Source organism: Eleutherodactylus coqui, chromosome 11 (assembly GCF_035609145.1).
Source record: "Eleutherodactylus coqui strain aEleCoq1 chromosome 11, aEleCoq1.hap1, whole genome shotgun sequence".
Taxonomy (NCBI): domain Eukaryota; kingdom Metazoa; phylum Chordata; class Amphibia; order Anura; family Eleutherodactylidae; genus Eleutherodactylus; species Eleutherodactylus coqui.
In genome coordinates, this window is record NC_089847.1 from 7,164,865 (window position 1) to 7,183,432 (window position 18,568).

An 18,568-nucleotide genomic window follows, 5' to 3' on the forward strand; every position below is an offset into this window, starting at 1 on the left:
CAGGCACTTGGCTGAAGGACATTTGGTCTCATAGCGCCCATTACATGTACGGCCTTTGACACCCACTGTCGCCTCAGTTTGCAGTGGTGTCCTGAACAGTGAAACTAGATGTTATGAAATGGAACCAGGTTGTCTTCAAGCACCCCAATCCTGCCTTTGCAGTGGAGTGGCACACTGCCCCCTGCTGGTGTGATGGTCTGGGAAGGCCATCGCATATGACAGTCGGTCCCCTAGTAGGGGTACGAGGGACAATGACAGCTCAGCAATATGTTCAGGACATCTTTGACTTGACAAAGACCTGACAGGGTTGAAACATTGTCTTATTTCTGCATGAAGCTAATAAACAGTTGGTGATTTTATACCACACCTTTCTTCATGGATATCCAATATTCAGGACATCCTGCAGCCACATGTGTTCCTCTCATGGCGGCTTCCAAGAGGCAACAGGATAATGCTCGGCCGCACACACAAGGGGGTCCCAGGAGCCCCCACAACATTGTCATACTTTCATGGCTGCCCGGTCACCAGATTTATTGCAAATAGTACATGTATGGGACCATCTGGGATGCCAACTGCGACAGCGTATGAGTTTGCACGATCTAGAGGCTCAGTTACAGCAAATGTGGAGCCATGTGCCACAGGATACCAAACAGAACCTATATGCTTCCATGCCCCCTTATATCACATCTTGTATCCAAGCTAGAGGCGGTACAACAGGGTTGTAGAGCCTCCATGCCTGCCCGTATCACATCTTGTATCCAAGCTAGAGGCGGTACAACAGGGTACTAGAGCCTCCATGCCCCATGTATCACATCTTGTATCCAAGCTAGAGGCGGTACAACAGGGTTGTAGAGCCTCCATGCCTGCCCGTATCACATCTTGTATCCAAGCTGGACGTGGTACAACAGGGTACTACAGGCTCCATGCCCATCCGTATCACATCTTGTATCCAAGCTGGAGGCAGTACAACAGGGTACTAGAGCCTCCATGCCTGTTCGTATCACATCTTGTATCCAAGCTGGAGGCGATACAACAGGGTACTAGAGCCTCCATGCCCATCTGTATCACATCTTGTATCCAAGTTGGAGGCAGTACAACAGGGTACTAGAGCCTCTATGCCTCCCAGTATCACATCTTGTATCCAAGCTAGAGGCGGTACAACAGGGTACTAAAGAGTCCCTACAAGGGGTCAATTTTCCACAATTAATGATCCTTTTGCTCTGATACTGTGATCACTTACTTAAATCAATATTACAATCACAGAGAGAACGCTTCATCCGTTCGACAACTTCTAGGGAAGGGATTGTTTTGACACTCAGTTTATTAACTCAGACACCCCTTTAAAAGCTATCCTTGTTTGCTACAATTGTATCCACCCTAGTCAGTCCTCTGTGAGCTTAACAGCCTGGACTGATACATGGTAACAAACCACCAGTAGAGAGACTTATGCTGCTGCTGTATGTAGCTGATAGAACTGGATGTCGGTCACTGATGATGATGTTTTCTCTCTCAGGACCTGCAACCGATGCCGAGAAGACCTTGAGCAGGAAAATGATGAGATACTGGGCTAACTTTGCCCGGACTGGGTAAGCCCATAGCACTGGACTAGCATGGCGGCACATTCACTGCGCTGCTGGTGTCACCTCATGAGTTATAACAATGCCACATTGTTTCCTGCAGGGACCCCAATTCTCCTGGTCTGACAACATGGCCGCCGTTCGGCGCAGATGAACGCTATCTGGAGATTAACCTACAGCAGAAAGCGTCTTCAAAGCTGAAGGAGAAGAAGTTCAAGTTCTGGACCGAGATCCTTCCAGAAAAAATGCGGTCCCTGACAAAGGATGGGAGTGATCACAGCGAGCCGTAGATTATAACTACACAGCATGAACAGAGAGCACAACGTGCGGTGCGAATCACAGAGCGCAATATGCACTGTTTTCCTCTGTTTAATAAATTTAACTTTTATGAAACTGTAGCATTTTTGTCTTTTGCAGCTATAACAGAACTGCCGGAGCGGACGGGTCACTGCCCCTATACTTCACTCCCGAGATGGTCTACTGGGACCTTCTCCTTCCGCTATACAAGTCTCAGTCTCTGGCCTCACATACAATCAGCACTCTGGGAATCAGATTATAGGGATATTCCCAGCTCAGCATTTCATGCACACTTTGGTTGGGGGGGGGGGGGGGTATGATTAAGAATCCTTTATAATGCACAGGTAGCCAATTCTATAATCACATTATACAACATCAAAAATTATACTGAGACAACAATAAAGATCGTCATAGCAACTTTATAAAGTCATAATTAGGGATGACCCAGATATGTAGGCTGTACTTATATACCTGGGTAGGAGTCCCATGTGGTGCTGAGTGTTGAGGCAGCAGAAATGCAGCCCTAAGCTCTTGCTCACGACCTGAAGTTTGCAGATTCAATCCCCGCTTGGTTCAAGTAGTCGGCTCAAGTTTGACTCAGTGTCCCTTCCTTCAGAGATAGGTAAAATGAGTGTTACGTGTGCTGCTGAGACATGTAGTACTATTGTGATTCAAGCAGCACAGCACTCTCAGGGTTAATGATTGAGCTGGATGGGTGTGGTACTGTCTGCTAGCCAATACCCTGGATCTGTGCTCACATATAAACCCAGCCCCTGGTCAGTCTGTATGGCCCCTCAGGTGAGCAGTCATGAATGCTTGCCTGGTGGAGTTTACAGTGTGACTTGGTTCATGTCCGTTTGCACGTTTAAATTCTGTCAGTTTTGTGTTAGCTTGCTGTGTGAACTGCAATCTGTGTCCTGTCCTGTTGCAGCGTGCGGTGTGAACGGTGTCCGGTTCTGCTGGACTCCTGGTTGGTGTAGGGACTAGCAGTATAACCAGGAGCCGTGAAGTGGCCCGTTAGCTTTCAACATCTTGTACAAAATGTCAACCAATACCTGGTATTTATATTCAGCTTCCAATCTGTTACTAGTGGTTGCATGTTGTGTGCAGTGTATTCTGGGTCTGGCATGTGGCATGTGAATGCATCCTGTTCTGGTGCCAGACTCCTAGGATCAGCTAGGGCACAGATTCGAAGACCGCTGGGCTGCCCTTATTAGGGCAATGTCCCCGCTCAGGTAGGGTCACTCTCATTCCACCTTGTAGCACAGGGTCAGTTGCCTGAAACCGGTGTGAGTCCCGTGTGACCCTGGTGATACCCATGTGCGTCCCCTTTGGTCACAATCGTGTGGGTCCCGTGCTTTGCCTGCTCACACGATCGTAACAATGAGTAGCCAGCTTGCTGAGAGGTAACAGATGATTGCGGAAAAACAGTCTGCCACGAAAACAGTGTGACTTGGCCTTTACATATACCTCATAAGTAAGGATGGAAGATGATACACACACACACACACACACACACACACACACACATATATATCAGGTGTACCCACACCTGATCCCATAAATGTAACCCACACCACATTACCTCGATCCCATAAATGTTACCACACATCCAAGTAGTGAGGCGCCCGAACGATGTCTAACAACCACCTAACTAGTTACACTGAGGTAGTAAGGCGCCCCAAGGATGTCTAACAACCACCTAACTAGTTACACCGAGGTAGTGAGGTGCCCCAAGGATGTCTAACCACCACCTAACTAGTTACACCGAGGTAGTGAGGCGCCCCAAGGATGTCTAACCACCACCTAACTAGTTACACCGAGGTAGTGAGGCGCCCCAAGGATGTCTAACAGCCACCTAACTAGTTACACTGAGGTAGTGAGGCGCCTCAAGGATGTGTAACAACCACCTAACTAGTTACACCGAGGTAGTGAGGCGCCCCAAGGATGTCTAACAAACACCTAACTAGTTACACCGAGGTAGTGAGGTGCCCCAAGAATGTCTAACCACCACCTAACTAGTTACACCGAGGTAGTGAGGCACCCCAAGGATGTCTAACCACCACCTAACTAGTTACACTGAGGTAGTGAGATGCCCCAAGGATGTCTAGCAACCACCTAACTAGTCACACCGAGGTAGTGGGGCGCCACAAGGATGTCGAACAGCCACCTAACTAGTTACACTGAGGTAGTGAGGTGCCCCAAGGATGTGTAACAACCACCTAACTAGTTACACCGAGGTAGTGAGGTGCCCCAAGGATGTCTAACAACCACCTAACTAGTTACACTGAGGTAGTAAGGCGCCCCAAGGATGTCTAACAACCACCTAACTAGTTACACCGAGGTAGTGAGGCGCCCCAAGGATGTCTAACCACCACCTAACTAGTTACACCGAGGTAGTGAGGCGCCCCAAGGATGTCTAACCACCACCTAACTAGTTACACCGAGGTAGTGAGGCGCCCCAAGGATGTCTAACAGCCACCTAACTAGTTACACTGAGGTAGTGAGGCGCCTCAAGGATGTGTAACAACCACCTAACTAGTTACACCGAGGTAGTGAGGCGCCCCAAGGATGTCTAACAAACACCTAACTAGTTACACCGAGGTAGTGAGGTGCCCCAAGAATGTCTAACCACCACCTAACTAGTTACACCGAGGTAGTGAGGCACCCCAAGGATGTCTAACCACCACCTAACTAGTTACACTGAGGTAGTGAGATGCCCCAAGGATGTCTAGCAACCACCTAACTAGTCACACCGAGGTAGTGGGGCGCCACAAGGATGTCGAACAGCCACCTAACTAGTTACACTGAGGTAGTGAGGTGCCCCAAGGATGTGTAACAACCACCTAACTAGTTACACCGAGGTAGTGAGGTGCCCCAAGGATGTCTAACAACCACCTAACTAGTTACACTGAGGTAGTGAAGCGCCCCAAGGATGTCTAACAACCACCTAACTAGTTACACTGAGGTAGTGAGGCGCCCCAAGGATGTCTAACAACCACCTAACTAGTTACACTGAGGTAGTGAAGCGCCCCAAGGATGTCTAACAACCACCTAACTAGTTACACTGAGGTAGTGAGGCGCCCCAAGGATGTCTAACAACCACCTAACTAGTTACACCGAGGCAGTGAGTCGCCCCAAGGATGTCTAACCACCACCTAACTAGTTACACCGAGGTAGTGAGGCGCCCCAAGGATGTCTAACCACCACCTAACTAGTTACACTAAAGTAGTGAGGTGCCCCAAGGATGTCTAACAACCACCTAACTAGTTACACCGAGGTAGTGAGGCGCCCCAAGGATGTCTAACCACCACCTAACTAGTTACACTAAAGTAGTGAGGTGCCCCAAGGATGTCTAACAACCACATAATTAGTTATACCGAGGTAGTGAGGCGCCCCAAGGATGTCTAACAAACACCTAACTCGTTACACCGAGGTAGTGAGGTGCCCCAAGGATGTCTAACAGCCACCTAACTAGTTACACCGAGGTAAGGAGGCGCCCCAAGGATGTCTAACAACCACCTAACTAGTTACACCGAGGTAGTGAGGTGCCCCAAGGATGTCTAACAACCACCTAACTAGTTACACTGAGGTAGTGAGGCGCCCCAAGGATGTCTAACCACCACCTAACTAGTTACACCGAGGTAATAATAATAAGTAATAATAAACCAAACCTGATTAACAGCAGCAGCCGCCTCAACCACAGACTGCGGGCAGTAGTTACCTCACAGCTGACAGTCTGCATACAGTGGTTACCTCACAGATGACTGCCTGCATACAGTGGTTACCTCACAGCTGACCGTCTGCATACAGTGGTTACCACACAGCTGACTGCCTGCATACAGTGGTTACCTCACAGCTGACCGTCTGCATACAGTGGTTACCACACAGCTGACTGCCTGCATACAGAGGTTACCTCACAGCTGACCGTCTGCATACAGTGGTTACCTCACAGCTGACTGCCTGCATACAGTAGTTACCTCACAGCTGACCGTCTGCATACAGTGCTTATCTCACAGCTGACTGCCTGCATACAGCGGTTACCTCACGGCTGACTGCCTGCATACAGTGGTTACCTCACAGCTGATAGTCTGCATACAGTGGTTACCTCACAGCTGACAGTCTGCATGCAGTGGTTACCTCACAGCTGACTGCCTGCATACAGTGGTTACCTCACAGCTGACTGCCTGCATACAGTGGTTACCTCACAGCTGACCGTCTGCATATAGTAGTTACCTCACAGCTGACCGTCTGCATACAGTGGTTACCTCACAGCTGACCGTCTGCATACAGGGGTTACCTCACAGCTGACCGTCTGCATACAGTGGTTACCTCACAGCTGACAGTCTGCATACAGTGGTTACCTCACAGCTGACCGTCTGCATACAGTGGTTACCTCAGGGCTGACAGTCTGCATACAGTGGTTACCTCACAGCTGACCGCCTGCATACAGTGGTTACCACACGGCTGACCGTCTGCATACAGTGGTTACCTCAGGGCTGACAGTCTGCATACAGTGGTTACCTCATGGCTGAGGGTCTGCATACAGTGGTTACCTCACGGCTGACCGTCTGCATACAGCGGTTACCTCACGGCTGACAGTCTGCATACAGCGGTTACCTCACGGCTGACCGTCTGCATACAGTGGTTACCTCACGGCTGACCGTCTGCATACAGTGGTTACCTCACAGCTGACCGTCTGCATATAGTGGTTACCTCACAGCTGACAGTCTGCATACAGTGGTTACCTCAGAGCTGACAGTCTGCATACAGTGGTTACCTCACAGCTGACCGTCTGCATACAGTGGTTACCTCACGGCTGACCGTCTGCATACAGTGGTTACCTCACGGCTGACCGTCTGCATACAGTGGTTACCTCACGGCTGACCGTCTGCATACAGTGGTTACCTCACGGCTGACCGTCTGCATACAGTGGTTACCTCACAGCTGACCGTCTGCATACAGTGGTTACCTCACAGCTGACCTTCTGCATACAGTGGTTACCTCACAGCTGACAGTCTGCATACAGCGGTTACCTCACAGCTGACCGTCTGCATACAGTTTATAAAAACACAATAGTTCAGACAGCGCCAATGGATATTGAGCAGGCTCCCCAATGTGCTTTTCACCTATCCTCCGTGAAGGAGGAGAGCTGCAATGACAGTAAGGGGGGACTCTCGCCAGGAGAGTGGACCCCCAATAAGAAAACAAACAGTAGGTTTTAAATAAAAAAAGTTATGCGCTCGTGGAAAAAGCAGTTAGGTCAAGCAAAATGTGGAAGGTGTTCGTCCTGTGAGGGACGGAAAGGGTATAAAAAAGAATGGCACTTACTCGGAAGGAGGGGGGTGTATAGAACAAGAAGCCCCCTCCTCTGTGTGCTGACTCCTCTAAGTCCTCTCAGTCGCCGATGGTAATCGCGGGAGGCAAGTTGATTTGTCCAGTTTTATTCATATAAAATCAAGTTTACAGGAAGGCAACGCGTTTTCGGTGCGACATGCACCTTTTTCAAGCCTATGCGTACATATATTGGAACACAGATTTACTCACATTTATAAGTATCAGAGTATCACTTTCGTTCTGTGTATAGCGCCATTTTGTGGGTGGAGCTATGTGATTTGAGGGGGAGGTGTCTATGGTGATAGGTTGGTGTGTGTCACCTGTTTAGTTTGGTGACGTGGCCGCACAAGCCAGATGTGTTACGTGGCATTCTATGCTTTACTTTCACTTTGAAGTTGCGTGGTCACGTTGCTTGTGCGTGCCACGTTGTCACGGAGGGTCCTTGGTCATGTGACCTGATGACGCGATCGCGCTATCAATGCGTGCCGCGTCATACTAGAAGAACCAGTGGATGGATGATGCGGTCACATCAGGCGTGCGTGCCGCTCGTGATGTGAGTCACATGATTATAACTTGTAATCACTTTGTCTAAGCATCATGCGTTGCTATGGAGAGCGGTGTGCGTGTTACGTTATGTACTCGGTCACGTGATTGTTCGGTGTACTAACGCTATTCAAGCGTTCTCTGTCTCTATGGATACTATGCAGTTCAGTCATATGCTCATTGAAGAATGTTTATGAGTTGTTTGTGAGTCAAACAGGTATTCTTTGCACAACAGAATAAAATCATCATATTTAAAAAATGCATCCTATTTTTGTTATAATTCATACATTAATGAAAATAGATACAAGTGAATATAAAAATATATTAATTAATAGAAGCTACATAAAAGAGACCTACTGATCATTAAAAAACATATAGGGTCATCATATATGTTTCTTATACCAAAGTATATCTTATGGCATATATAACATCTTAGATGGTATATTAAGTTGTATGGCAGGAAAAAGGTATATTTACCACTATATGTATTTTAAAAATTCTTTTCCAGTGCTTCATTGAGCCCCTGGGGAAATAATGTCTTCATTTTGAATATCCAGTACATTTCCCTTCTTTTCAATAAAGAGAAGAGACCTGGTTTGATTATTTCAATTGGGACCACTTTGAGTCCTGTGGGATCCATATTGTGTGTTAATTTAAAGTGACGGGAAACACTGTGTTTTTCAAAACCTTTGATGATGTTGTTTCTATGTTTATTGATACGTATTCGCAGGGCGTTAATCGTGCGACCAATGTATTTTAGGCCGCATGGGCATTCAAGAAGATAAATAACATAATTTGTACTGCACGTCATCAGAGATTTTATTGTATTTTTTTTTTCCGGGTTGAGGTAGTGGAATTTCTTTTTTACCATTAATAATAGATGTACAACATTTGCATCTGGCTAGTCCGCATTTGTATGCACCTTTGATGGGCTTCATAACGCTCATTCTTGTGGATGTTTCTTGATTCTTTTCACTTTGTTTGGGGCGGGATGGGGCTACTAAGTCCTTTATTAACCGAAACGCGTTGCCTTCCTGTAAACTTGATTTTATATGAATAAAACTGGACAAATCAACTTGCCTCCCGCGATTACCATCGGCGACTGAGAGGACTTAGCGGAGTCAGCACACAGAGGAGGGGGCTTCTTGTTCTATACACCCCCCTCCTTCCGAGTAAGTGCCATTCTTTTTTTATACCCTTTCCGTCCCTCACAGGACGAACACCTTCCACATTTTGCTTGACCTAACTGCTTTTTCCACGAGCGCATAACTTTTTTTATTTAAAACCTACAGTCTGCATACAGTGGTTACCTCACAGCTGACCGTCTGCATACAGTGGTTACCTCACGGCTGACCGTCTGCATACAGTGGTTACCTCACAGCTGACAGTCTGCATACAGTGGTTACCTCACAGCTGACCGTCTGCATACAGTGGTTACCTCACGGCTGACCGTCTGCATACAGTGGTTACCTCACGGCTGACCGTCTGCATACAGTGGTTACCTCAGGGCTGACCGTCTGCATACAGTGGTTACCTCAGGGCTGACCGTCTGCATACAGTGGTTACCTCAGGGCTGACCGTCTGCATACAGTGGTTACCTCACGGCTGACCGTCTGCATGCAGTGGTTACCTCACAGCTGACAGTCTGCAGACAGTGGTTACCTCACAGCTGACAGTCTGCATACAGTGGTTACCTCACAGCTGACAGTCTGCAGACAGTGGTTACCTCACAGCTGACCGTCTGCATACAGTGGTTACCTCAGAGGTGACCGTCTGCATACAGTGGTTACCTCACAGCTGACAGTCTGCATACAGCGGTTACCTCACAGCTGACCGTCTGCATACAGCGGTTACCTCACAGCTGACAGTCTGCATACAGTGGTTACCTCACGGCTGACAGTCTGCATACAGTGGTTACCACACGGCTGACAGTCTGCATACAGTGGTTACCACACGGCTGACCGTCTGCATACAGTGGTTACCTCACAGCTCACCGTCTGCATACAGTGGTTACCTCACAGCTGACCGTCTGCATACAGTGGTTACCTCACAGCTGACAGTCTGCATACAGTGGTTACCTCACAGCTGACAGTCTGCATACAGTGGTTACCTCACAGCTGGCAGTCTGCATACAGTGGTTACCTCACAACTGACGGTCTGCATACAGAGGTTACCTCACAGCTGACAGTCTGCATACAGTGGTTAACTTACAGCTGGCAGTCTACATACAGTGGTTACCTCACAGCTGACAGTCTGCATACAGTGGTTACCTCAGAGCTGACTGTCTGCATACAGTGGTTACCTCACAGCTGACAGTCTGCATACAGTGGTTAACTTACAGCTGGCAGTCTGCATACAGTGGTTACCTCACAACTGACGGTCTGCATACAGTGGTTACCTCACAGCTAACAGTCTGCATACAGTGGTTACCTCACAGCTGACCGTCTGCATACAGTGGTTACCTCACAGCTGACAGTCTGCATACAGTGGTTACCTCACAGCTGGCAGTCTGCATACAGTTGTTACCTCACAACTGACGGTCTGCATACAGTGGTTACCTCACAGCTGACAGTCTGCATACAGTGGTTACCTCACAGCTGACCATCTGCTTACAGTGGTTACCTCACAGCTGACAGTCTGCATACAGTGGTTACCTCACAGCTGACAGTCTGCATACAGTGGTTACCTCACAGCTGACTGCCTGCATACAGTGGTTACCTCAGAGCTGCCTGCCTGCATACAGTAGTTACCTCACAGCTGACCGTCTGCATACAGTGGTTACCTCAGAGCTGACCGTCTACATATAGTGATTACTTCACAGCTGACCGTCTGCATACAGTGGTTACCTCACAGCTGACAGTCTGCATACAGTGGTTACCTCACAGCTGACTGCCTGCATACAGTGGTTACCTCACAGCTGACAGTCTGCATACAGTGGTTACCTCACAGCTGACAGTCTGCATACAGTGGTTACCTCACAGCTGACAGTCTGCATACAGTGGTTACCTCACAGCTGACAGCCTGCATACAGGGGTTACCTCACAGCTGACAGCCTGCATACAGTGGTTACCTCAGAGCTGACAGTCTGCATACAGTGGTTACCTCACAGCTGACCGTCTGCATACAGTGGTTACCTCACAGCTGACCGTCTGCATACAGTGGTTACCTCACAGCTGACCGTCTGCATACAGTGGTTACCTCACAGCTGACCGTCTGCATACAGTGGTTACCTCACAGCTGACAGTCTGCATACAGTAGTTACCTCACAGCTTACTGCCTGCATACAGTGGTTACCTCACAGCTGACAGTCTGCATGCAGTGGTTACCTCACAGCTGACAGTCTGCATACAGTAGTTACCTCACAGCTTACTGCCTGCATACAGCGGTTACCTCAGAGCTGATAGTCTGCATACAGTGTTTACCTCACAGCTTACCGTCTGCATACAGTGGTTACCTCACAGCTTACCGTCTGCATACAGTGATTACCTCACAGCTGACCGTCTGCATACAGTGGTTACCTCACAGCTGACTGCCTGCATACAGTGGTTACCTCACAGCTGACAGTCTGCATACAGTGGTTACCTCACAGCTGACCGTCTGCATACAGTGGTTACCTCACAGCTGACCGTCTGCATACAGTGGTTACCTCACAGCTGACCGTCTGCATACAGTGGTTACCTCACAGCTGACCGCCTGCATACAGTGGTTACCTCACAGCTGACCGCCTGCATACAGTGGTTACCTCACAGCTGACCGTCTGCATACAGTGGTTACCTCACAGCTGACCGTCTGCATACAGTGGTTACCTCACAGCTGACCGTCTGCATACAGTGGTTACCTCACAGCTGACCGTCTGCATACAGTGGTTACCTCACAGCTGACCGTCTGCATACAGTGGTTACCTCACAGCTGACTGCCTGCATACAGTGGTTACCACACAGCTGACTGCCTGCATACAGTGGTTACCTCACAGCTGACAGCTTACTGCAGTGCTCATCTACCTAAGTGCAGCGCTCAGTTACCTCAGGGCAGCGCTCGGCTACCTCAGGGCAGCGCTCGGCTACCTCAGGGCAGCGCTCGGCTACCTCAGGGCAGCGCTCGGCTACCTCAGGGCAGCGCTCGGCTACCTCAGGGCAGCGTTCGGCTACCTCAGGGCAGAGGTCGGCTACCTCAGTGCTGCACTCAGTTACCTCAGCTCAGACATGATACCATTAATAAAACACAATTGTTAAGCAGACATACATTCCCCATCATCTCCCTGACTCGCCCTTTCTTTACAGCCTAGTAAGGGATAACACTAACACATTTAGGCCTCCTTCCCACGAGCGTGACGGGCTCCGCAGCGTAATATTCCGCTGTGAAGCCCGTCACGGCGCCCCCCAGAGCCCCTATACTTACCTGCGGGAGATAGCGTGAAATCGCTTCCCCGCCCACCACCGCCGCGTCACCGCTCGTCACCGCTCGTCACCGCCCACCGCTCTCGCGTCACCAGCCGTGTCACGTGACGCGGCCGGACCGCGTCATTTGGCGTCATATGACGCTCGGCGGTGGGCGGGAAAGCGTTTTTTCACGCTATCTCCCGCTGGTTACAGCGGGAGATAGCGTGAACGGACGGCTTCCATTGACTGCAATGGAAGCCGTCAGTGCGTACAGCCCGTCCTCACCCGCAGAAAATAGAGCATGCTGCGGGTGAGGACGGGAGAAATCGCGGTGCGTAATTCCGCGGTGGAATTACGCATCGTGAGCATGGAGCTATTAGGTTCAATAGAACCTAATAGCTGCGTGCAACGCAGCGGATTTTCGCCGCGAATTACGCGGCGGAAATCCGTTCGTGGGAAGGAGGCCTAAAACTGACAAATCTACCTTAGGGGGCGCTCACACGACGGCCCCCATGCCCAGCACCCTGTGAGCCAAAGCCAGGAGCAGAGAGAAAGTACAATGGAAAGATTTGCATGTCTTCCCTATAATGGACCCGCTCCTGGCTCCGGCCCGCCAAAAAACCGAACACAAAAACCGCCGTACGAAATCACTCCCAACTGCTACACAATCTAAATCCTTGTATAAACAGGTGCCAGTAACCAGGGGTACCACCTGGTTACCGGGGGTCTCACCACTTGTAGAGCTTCACCTGTACGCTGCCCCTGCAGCAGCACAGGACTTGGCAGAGGTGCTGTCGCCATCTTGTAGAGCTTCACCTGTACCCTGCAGCAGCACGGGACTTGGTGTTGTCATCTGGTGGCACTGTTCCTGCTGGCGTGGCATCTGCTGGGCACTATTCCTGCTGGTGTTGGCATCTGCTGGGCACTGTTCCTGCTGGTGTTGGCATCTGCTGGGCACTGTCCCCGCTGCCAGGTTTCAGTCGCCTCCGATCGGATGAAGGTAAAGGCAGCCTCTGCATTCGCTGCACTGGTGGTATTCAAGTCCTCCTCAGATACAAGCGTTCACACAATGTCCTCTGCAGCTCCTCCTGGCCGGCGCTGCTGACAAGTCCTAAGCTGAAGCGCAGGGGATTCCAGACATCTGTGCAGTTATTCCTCACTGTCCACTTCATCCTCGCTGACGATCAGGCGCTGGAGAAAGTCCTCCATTTTCACAGAGGGTCTGAAGCTGTGACAGGAATTGTGAGAGGAGCTGACAGGAACAGGGAGCTGTCACCGGGATGCTGCATGCTGCTTCCTTCCCAGATGATGATGGCCCACATCTCTGCACCTCCATATCTCACTGCTGCTCCTCTCAGCTTGTTCCTCTGGACCAATCACCAGCCTCTGTCAGGCCACCAGATTCCGCCTGACAACCACAGGCATTTCCCGCTATTTTTCTTCAGCCAATCATTAGCTGCTGCCAACCAGTCCATCACTGGGCAGAACGCACTCTCTGCCATCTCATCTGACCCAGTAATGACTTTTGTAACATATCTTGGTTAACCAGAAAACCTCCTCCATAGAAGGTGACATATCATCCATCCATCATGTACATAAAGCTCCCAGATCCCATGAGGCTCCATAGAAGGTAACATATCATCCATCCATCATGTACATAAAGCTCCCTGATCCCATGAGGCTCCATAGAGGGTGACATATCATCCATCCATCATGTAAATAAAGCTCCCAGATCCCATGAGGCTCCATAGAGAGTGACACATCATCCATCCATCATGTACATAAAGCTCCCAGATCCCATGAGGCTCCATAGAAGGTGACATATCGTCCATCCATCATGTACATAAAGCTCTCAGATCCCATGAGGCTCCATAGAAGGTAACATATCATTCATCCATCATGTACATAAAGCTCCCAGATCCCATGAGGCTCCATAGAGGGTGACATATCATCCATCCATCATGTAAATAAAGCTCCCAGATCCCATGAGGCTCCATAGAGAGTGACACATCATCCATCCATCATGTACATAAAGCTCCCCGATCCCATGAGGCTCCATAGAAGGTGACATATCATCCATCCATCATGTACATAAAGCTCCCCGATCCCATGAGGCTTCATAGAAGGTGACATATCATCCATCCATCACGTACATAAAGCTCCCAGATCCCATGAGGTTCCATAGAAGGTGACATATCATCCATCCATCATGTACATAAAGCTCCCAGATCCCATGAGGCTCCATAGAAGGTGACATATCATCCATCCATCATGTACATAAAGCTCCCAGATCCCATGAGGCTGGATAGAGAGTGACACCATCATCCATCCATCATGTACATAAAGCTCCCCGATCCCATGAGGCTCCATAGAAGGTGACATATCATCCATCCATCATGTACATAAAGCTCCCAGATCCCATGAGGTTCCATAGAAGGTGACATATCATCCATCCATCATGTACATAAAGCTCCCAGATCCCATGAGGCTCCATAGAAGGTGACATATTATCCATCCATCATGTACATAAAGCTCCCAGATCCCTTGAGGCTCCATAGAAGCTGACATATCATCCAACATGTACATAAAGCTCCCAGATCCCATGAGGCTCCATAGAAGGTGACATATCATCCATCCATCATGTACATAAAGCTCCCCGATCCCATGAGGCTCCATAGAAGGTGACATATCATCCATCCATCATGTACATAAAGCTCTCAGATCCCATGAGGCTCCATAGAAGGTAACATATCATCCATCCATCATGTACATAAAGCTCCCAGATCCCATGAGGCTCCATAGAGGGTGACATATCATCCATCCATCATGTAAATAAAGCTCCCAGATCCCATGAGGCTCGATAGAGAGTGACACATCATCCATCCATCATGTACATAAAGCTCCCAGATCCCATGAGGCTCCATAGAGAGTGACACATCATCCATCCATCATGTACATAAAGCTCTCCGATCCCATGAGGCTCCATAGAAGGTGACATATCATCCATCCATCATGTACATAAAGCTCTCAGATCCCATGAGGTTCCATAGAAGGTGACATATCATCCATCCATCATGTACATAAAGCTCCCAGATCCCATGAGGCTCCATAGAAGGTGACATATCATCCATCCATCATGTACATAAAGCTCCCAGATCCCTTGAGGCTCCATAGAAGCTGACATATCATCCATCATGTACATAAAGCTCCCAGATCCCATGTGGCTTACCCTCCTAACTGTCCCTCAAGCCTTACACTCCATTAAAGAGACATCCACAGGGGGAGGGCACAGCAAGAACATGGCCAAGATACTCCTAGAGGTCTTGGTTCAGTGGATGCGCAAATGGCAAGACCCATGCTCCAAGGGTCCATCAGAGGAATAAGGTTGTCATGGCATTGCAGTCACATCCGGTCGTTGGAACGCATGCAGGATGTTGGCCCCTTTTTGCTGAACCAAATGCCTATGTGAAGTATTCTTCATGAAAATGATCGCCATTTATTCTTTATGCTTTTACGGCCGCCCCCACGCTGTTCCTTTTCTATATGTATTACCTTGCATTCATTATAACTTAATGTGCTTGATAAAGGTGAACCTTCCCCAAAGCGCACCGTCTATTCCTGGTTTATTGTTTTGTGTTTTTTTATTGAATTAAATGATGTATTTTAGCACCTAAATGGACCCCATCCAGAAATTCTTGGGAAACCAACAAAGACTTTCTCCTGCTTACAACCCTCCTCAGGTAAGTACCGTCTAGTTTATTACACTTCATTCCAGATGCTTCCTTTAACGGACGCTCTGAGCACAGGAATGTGTTGTTGTTTGGTCCTTGCTATTTGCGCATCAGCCAAGTGGGGGCAGTCTTCCTTGCCCACAGTTACCGGAGGACATCACATATGGTTGTCTATGAGCAGAGGAGACCACCCGCACATTTGATTGAAAACTAACATAACAGGAGTGGACATGGGAGAAAATGGTGGGTATAGAAACTAAAAAAATATTTGCTGCTCTGTGGTCTATATATTGAGGTTGATTCATGCAATATTTATATACCAAGCTTGGTTCTGGGGCTGTATTTATGTTGTGAGCTTGGTTTTAGTGATGTATTTATTTTATAAGATTGGTTCTGGTGCTGCATTTTTTTATCCAAGTTTGGTTCATGTACTATATTAAAATACTGAACTGTATTTATATACTGAGCTTGGTTCTGGTGCTGTATCTATGTACTGAGCTTGGTTTTGGTACTGTATCCATGTACTGAGCTTAGTTCTGTAACAGCATTTGATATGGTTATGCTGCCATCTTGCTGCTTTTTGTACAGGCAGACTGCCTATCTGTACAATATATAGTTTGTTTTTTTCAAAAGATGATGGGGTGCAAAAAAAAAGAATTCCTCACATGGTATTTTCTAACCTAAGCCTGGCACTGCTCACTCTTCTCAATGCTGTAGGGTCAATGCAATTTAACACTGGGACTGCAGGTCTGCAATTTTTAATTCCATCCACTAGATGGCGACAAATTCCATGTAATGAGCTCCCTGCAGGTGAGTGCTGGGGGCTTTATGACCACCTGGGTCTCTCCACGTCTGATAGGGGTGTGATGATGCCTGACCTAACCGTACTATGGTGATGGAGCTTCTCCTTGGGATGGAATTCATTGGGATTGTCATCTTTGTCCTGATCCAGTGGCGTAGCAATGTCAGGTGGTACTCGGAAAATGTTTTTGTCACCCCTCCCATCTTAATTTTGGAATTATTAAAAGAGAGAAAAACTAGATACTTACAGTTGCAAGTTTCTGGTTTATTTACTTGAAATCGCATAATCAAATTTTTTTTTTACCTTTGCTGCATTGTATTCAATTATATAGATGGCTAAGCATGGCTCTTGTGGTTGATAGATAGACACATAAATGGATAGATAGACAGATGCATAGAGAGATAGATGCATATAGATAGATGGATGCATAGATAGGTGGGTGTATAGATGCATACATAAAATGACACATTGACAGATAGATGTACAGATGCATACATAGGTAGATATGAGAAAGATAGATAGATTCTATCCATCTGTCTATGAATGTATGTACTGCATGTATGTATCTATCTGTTTATGCATCTATGTATGTATGTGTCTGTCAATCCATCTGTCTATGCATATATCTATCTTTGCATCTGTCTATGTATGTAAGGTAGATAGATACATACATGCATGCATAGATAAACAGATAGATGCATATATACGTATGACATAATTAGATATGACAGCTAAATGCAAAGAGATAAATAGATATATAGATAGATGAATAGATAGATCTGACATAGATAAACAAATATGACATAGGTTTATATACAGATAGATAGATTCTATGCATTTGTCTATGTATATATATATATATATAAATATGTATCTCTGTATATCTGTCTATGTATGCATGTATGTATGTATCTTTCTATTTATCTATCTGTTGAACTGGATCATATTTTCCTCCAGCAGGTTTCCTGTAGCTTCCTAATTGTATAGTGTGCACACATAATGAAAGAAACCAATCGGACACAAGTCATCAGCCTTGAATCTCAACCAGCTCCTCTTGGAGTTACAAGAGCCTCAGGTTTTTATTGAAACACATAATACCTGCCCTTTATGGGTGTGCAACAGATTACATCAGTAACATATACATATTCTTATTCGCTGGGTCATATAGAATTCCAGAATTCCCCCCCCCCACCCCCCACCTTCTCTCAAGTCCAGTGTAGTGTGGACTTTGTCTTCTCAGCATGCGGTCAAGCTGAAGGAATTTCAGTGTACGTGACAGTCTCTGTTTGAGAAATTTCCGTATGGGGGAGAAGTTTCGGTATGGGGGAAGTTAGGGCTGGGGTAACACACAATGATGAATACAGGTATACATAAAATATTGTGACTTTAACTCTTAGAGGCTGCTTGTGAAACTTTTTATTAGGCTAACATTATACCATACATCTTTCACCATGCCGTTGTCCATCAATTACCATGGTGAGATTGTGTGGCCATTAACCTCCACAGAGTTAAAGTCACTACAGTAGGGTAATACATTTGGTTCATACAAATCAATAGACATTTTACGCTGACTAATTATCATGTCTACTACAATCCCCCCTTAAAATGTCTATCCTGTAACGCTTCTCGTCAAATTTTCCCAGTTCTCTGCGCGTGAGCCAATAACTGGAGCGCGTTGAAGGTTCGATTTATGGTCTTCAAGGCGGTGTAGGACTTGTCCACTCCTTCTGGGGATGCATCCAGCAAACTCATTGTGGGAGCGGCTTTTCCAGCATCAGTTTCACAGGTCTCTCTGACACAGGATAACACAGTAGACTAGAACGGAAAAGATAATCAGTGCACATACAACAGCGACGCCCATCTGAGCCAGGATCCTTTGCCACCCGCTCATCCATGGCGAGT

At 47.6% G+C, this 18,568-nt stretch overlaps 2 protein-coding genes across 2 annotated transcripts in view; both read left to right on the forward strand.

Annotated features, from left to right (window-relative positions):
• Positions 1 to 1,970, forward strand: part of LOC136582627 (fatty acyl-CoA hydrolase precursor, medium chain-like) — a 41,131-nt gene extending 39,161 nt beyond the window's left edge. Inside the window, exons 12-13 of the mRNA XM_066583797.1 lie at positions 1,514 to 1,586; positions 1,681 to 1,970. Of these exons, the coding sequence (XP_066439894.1) occupies positions 1,514 to 1,586; positions 1,681 to 1,867 (260 nt within the window). The 3' untranslated portion in view covers positions 1,868 to 1,970. The remainder of the gene's footprint in view (positions 1 to 1,513; positions 1,587 to 1,680) is intronic.
• LOC136581970 (fatty acyl-CoA hydrolase precursor, medium chain-like) overlaps positions 1 to 18,568 on the forward strand; it is a 184,839-nt gene that overhangs the window by 61,173 nt on the left and 105,098 nt on the right. The window lies entirely within an intron of this gene.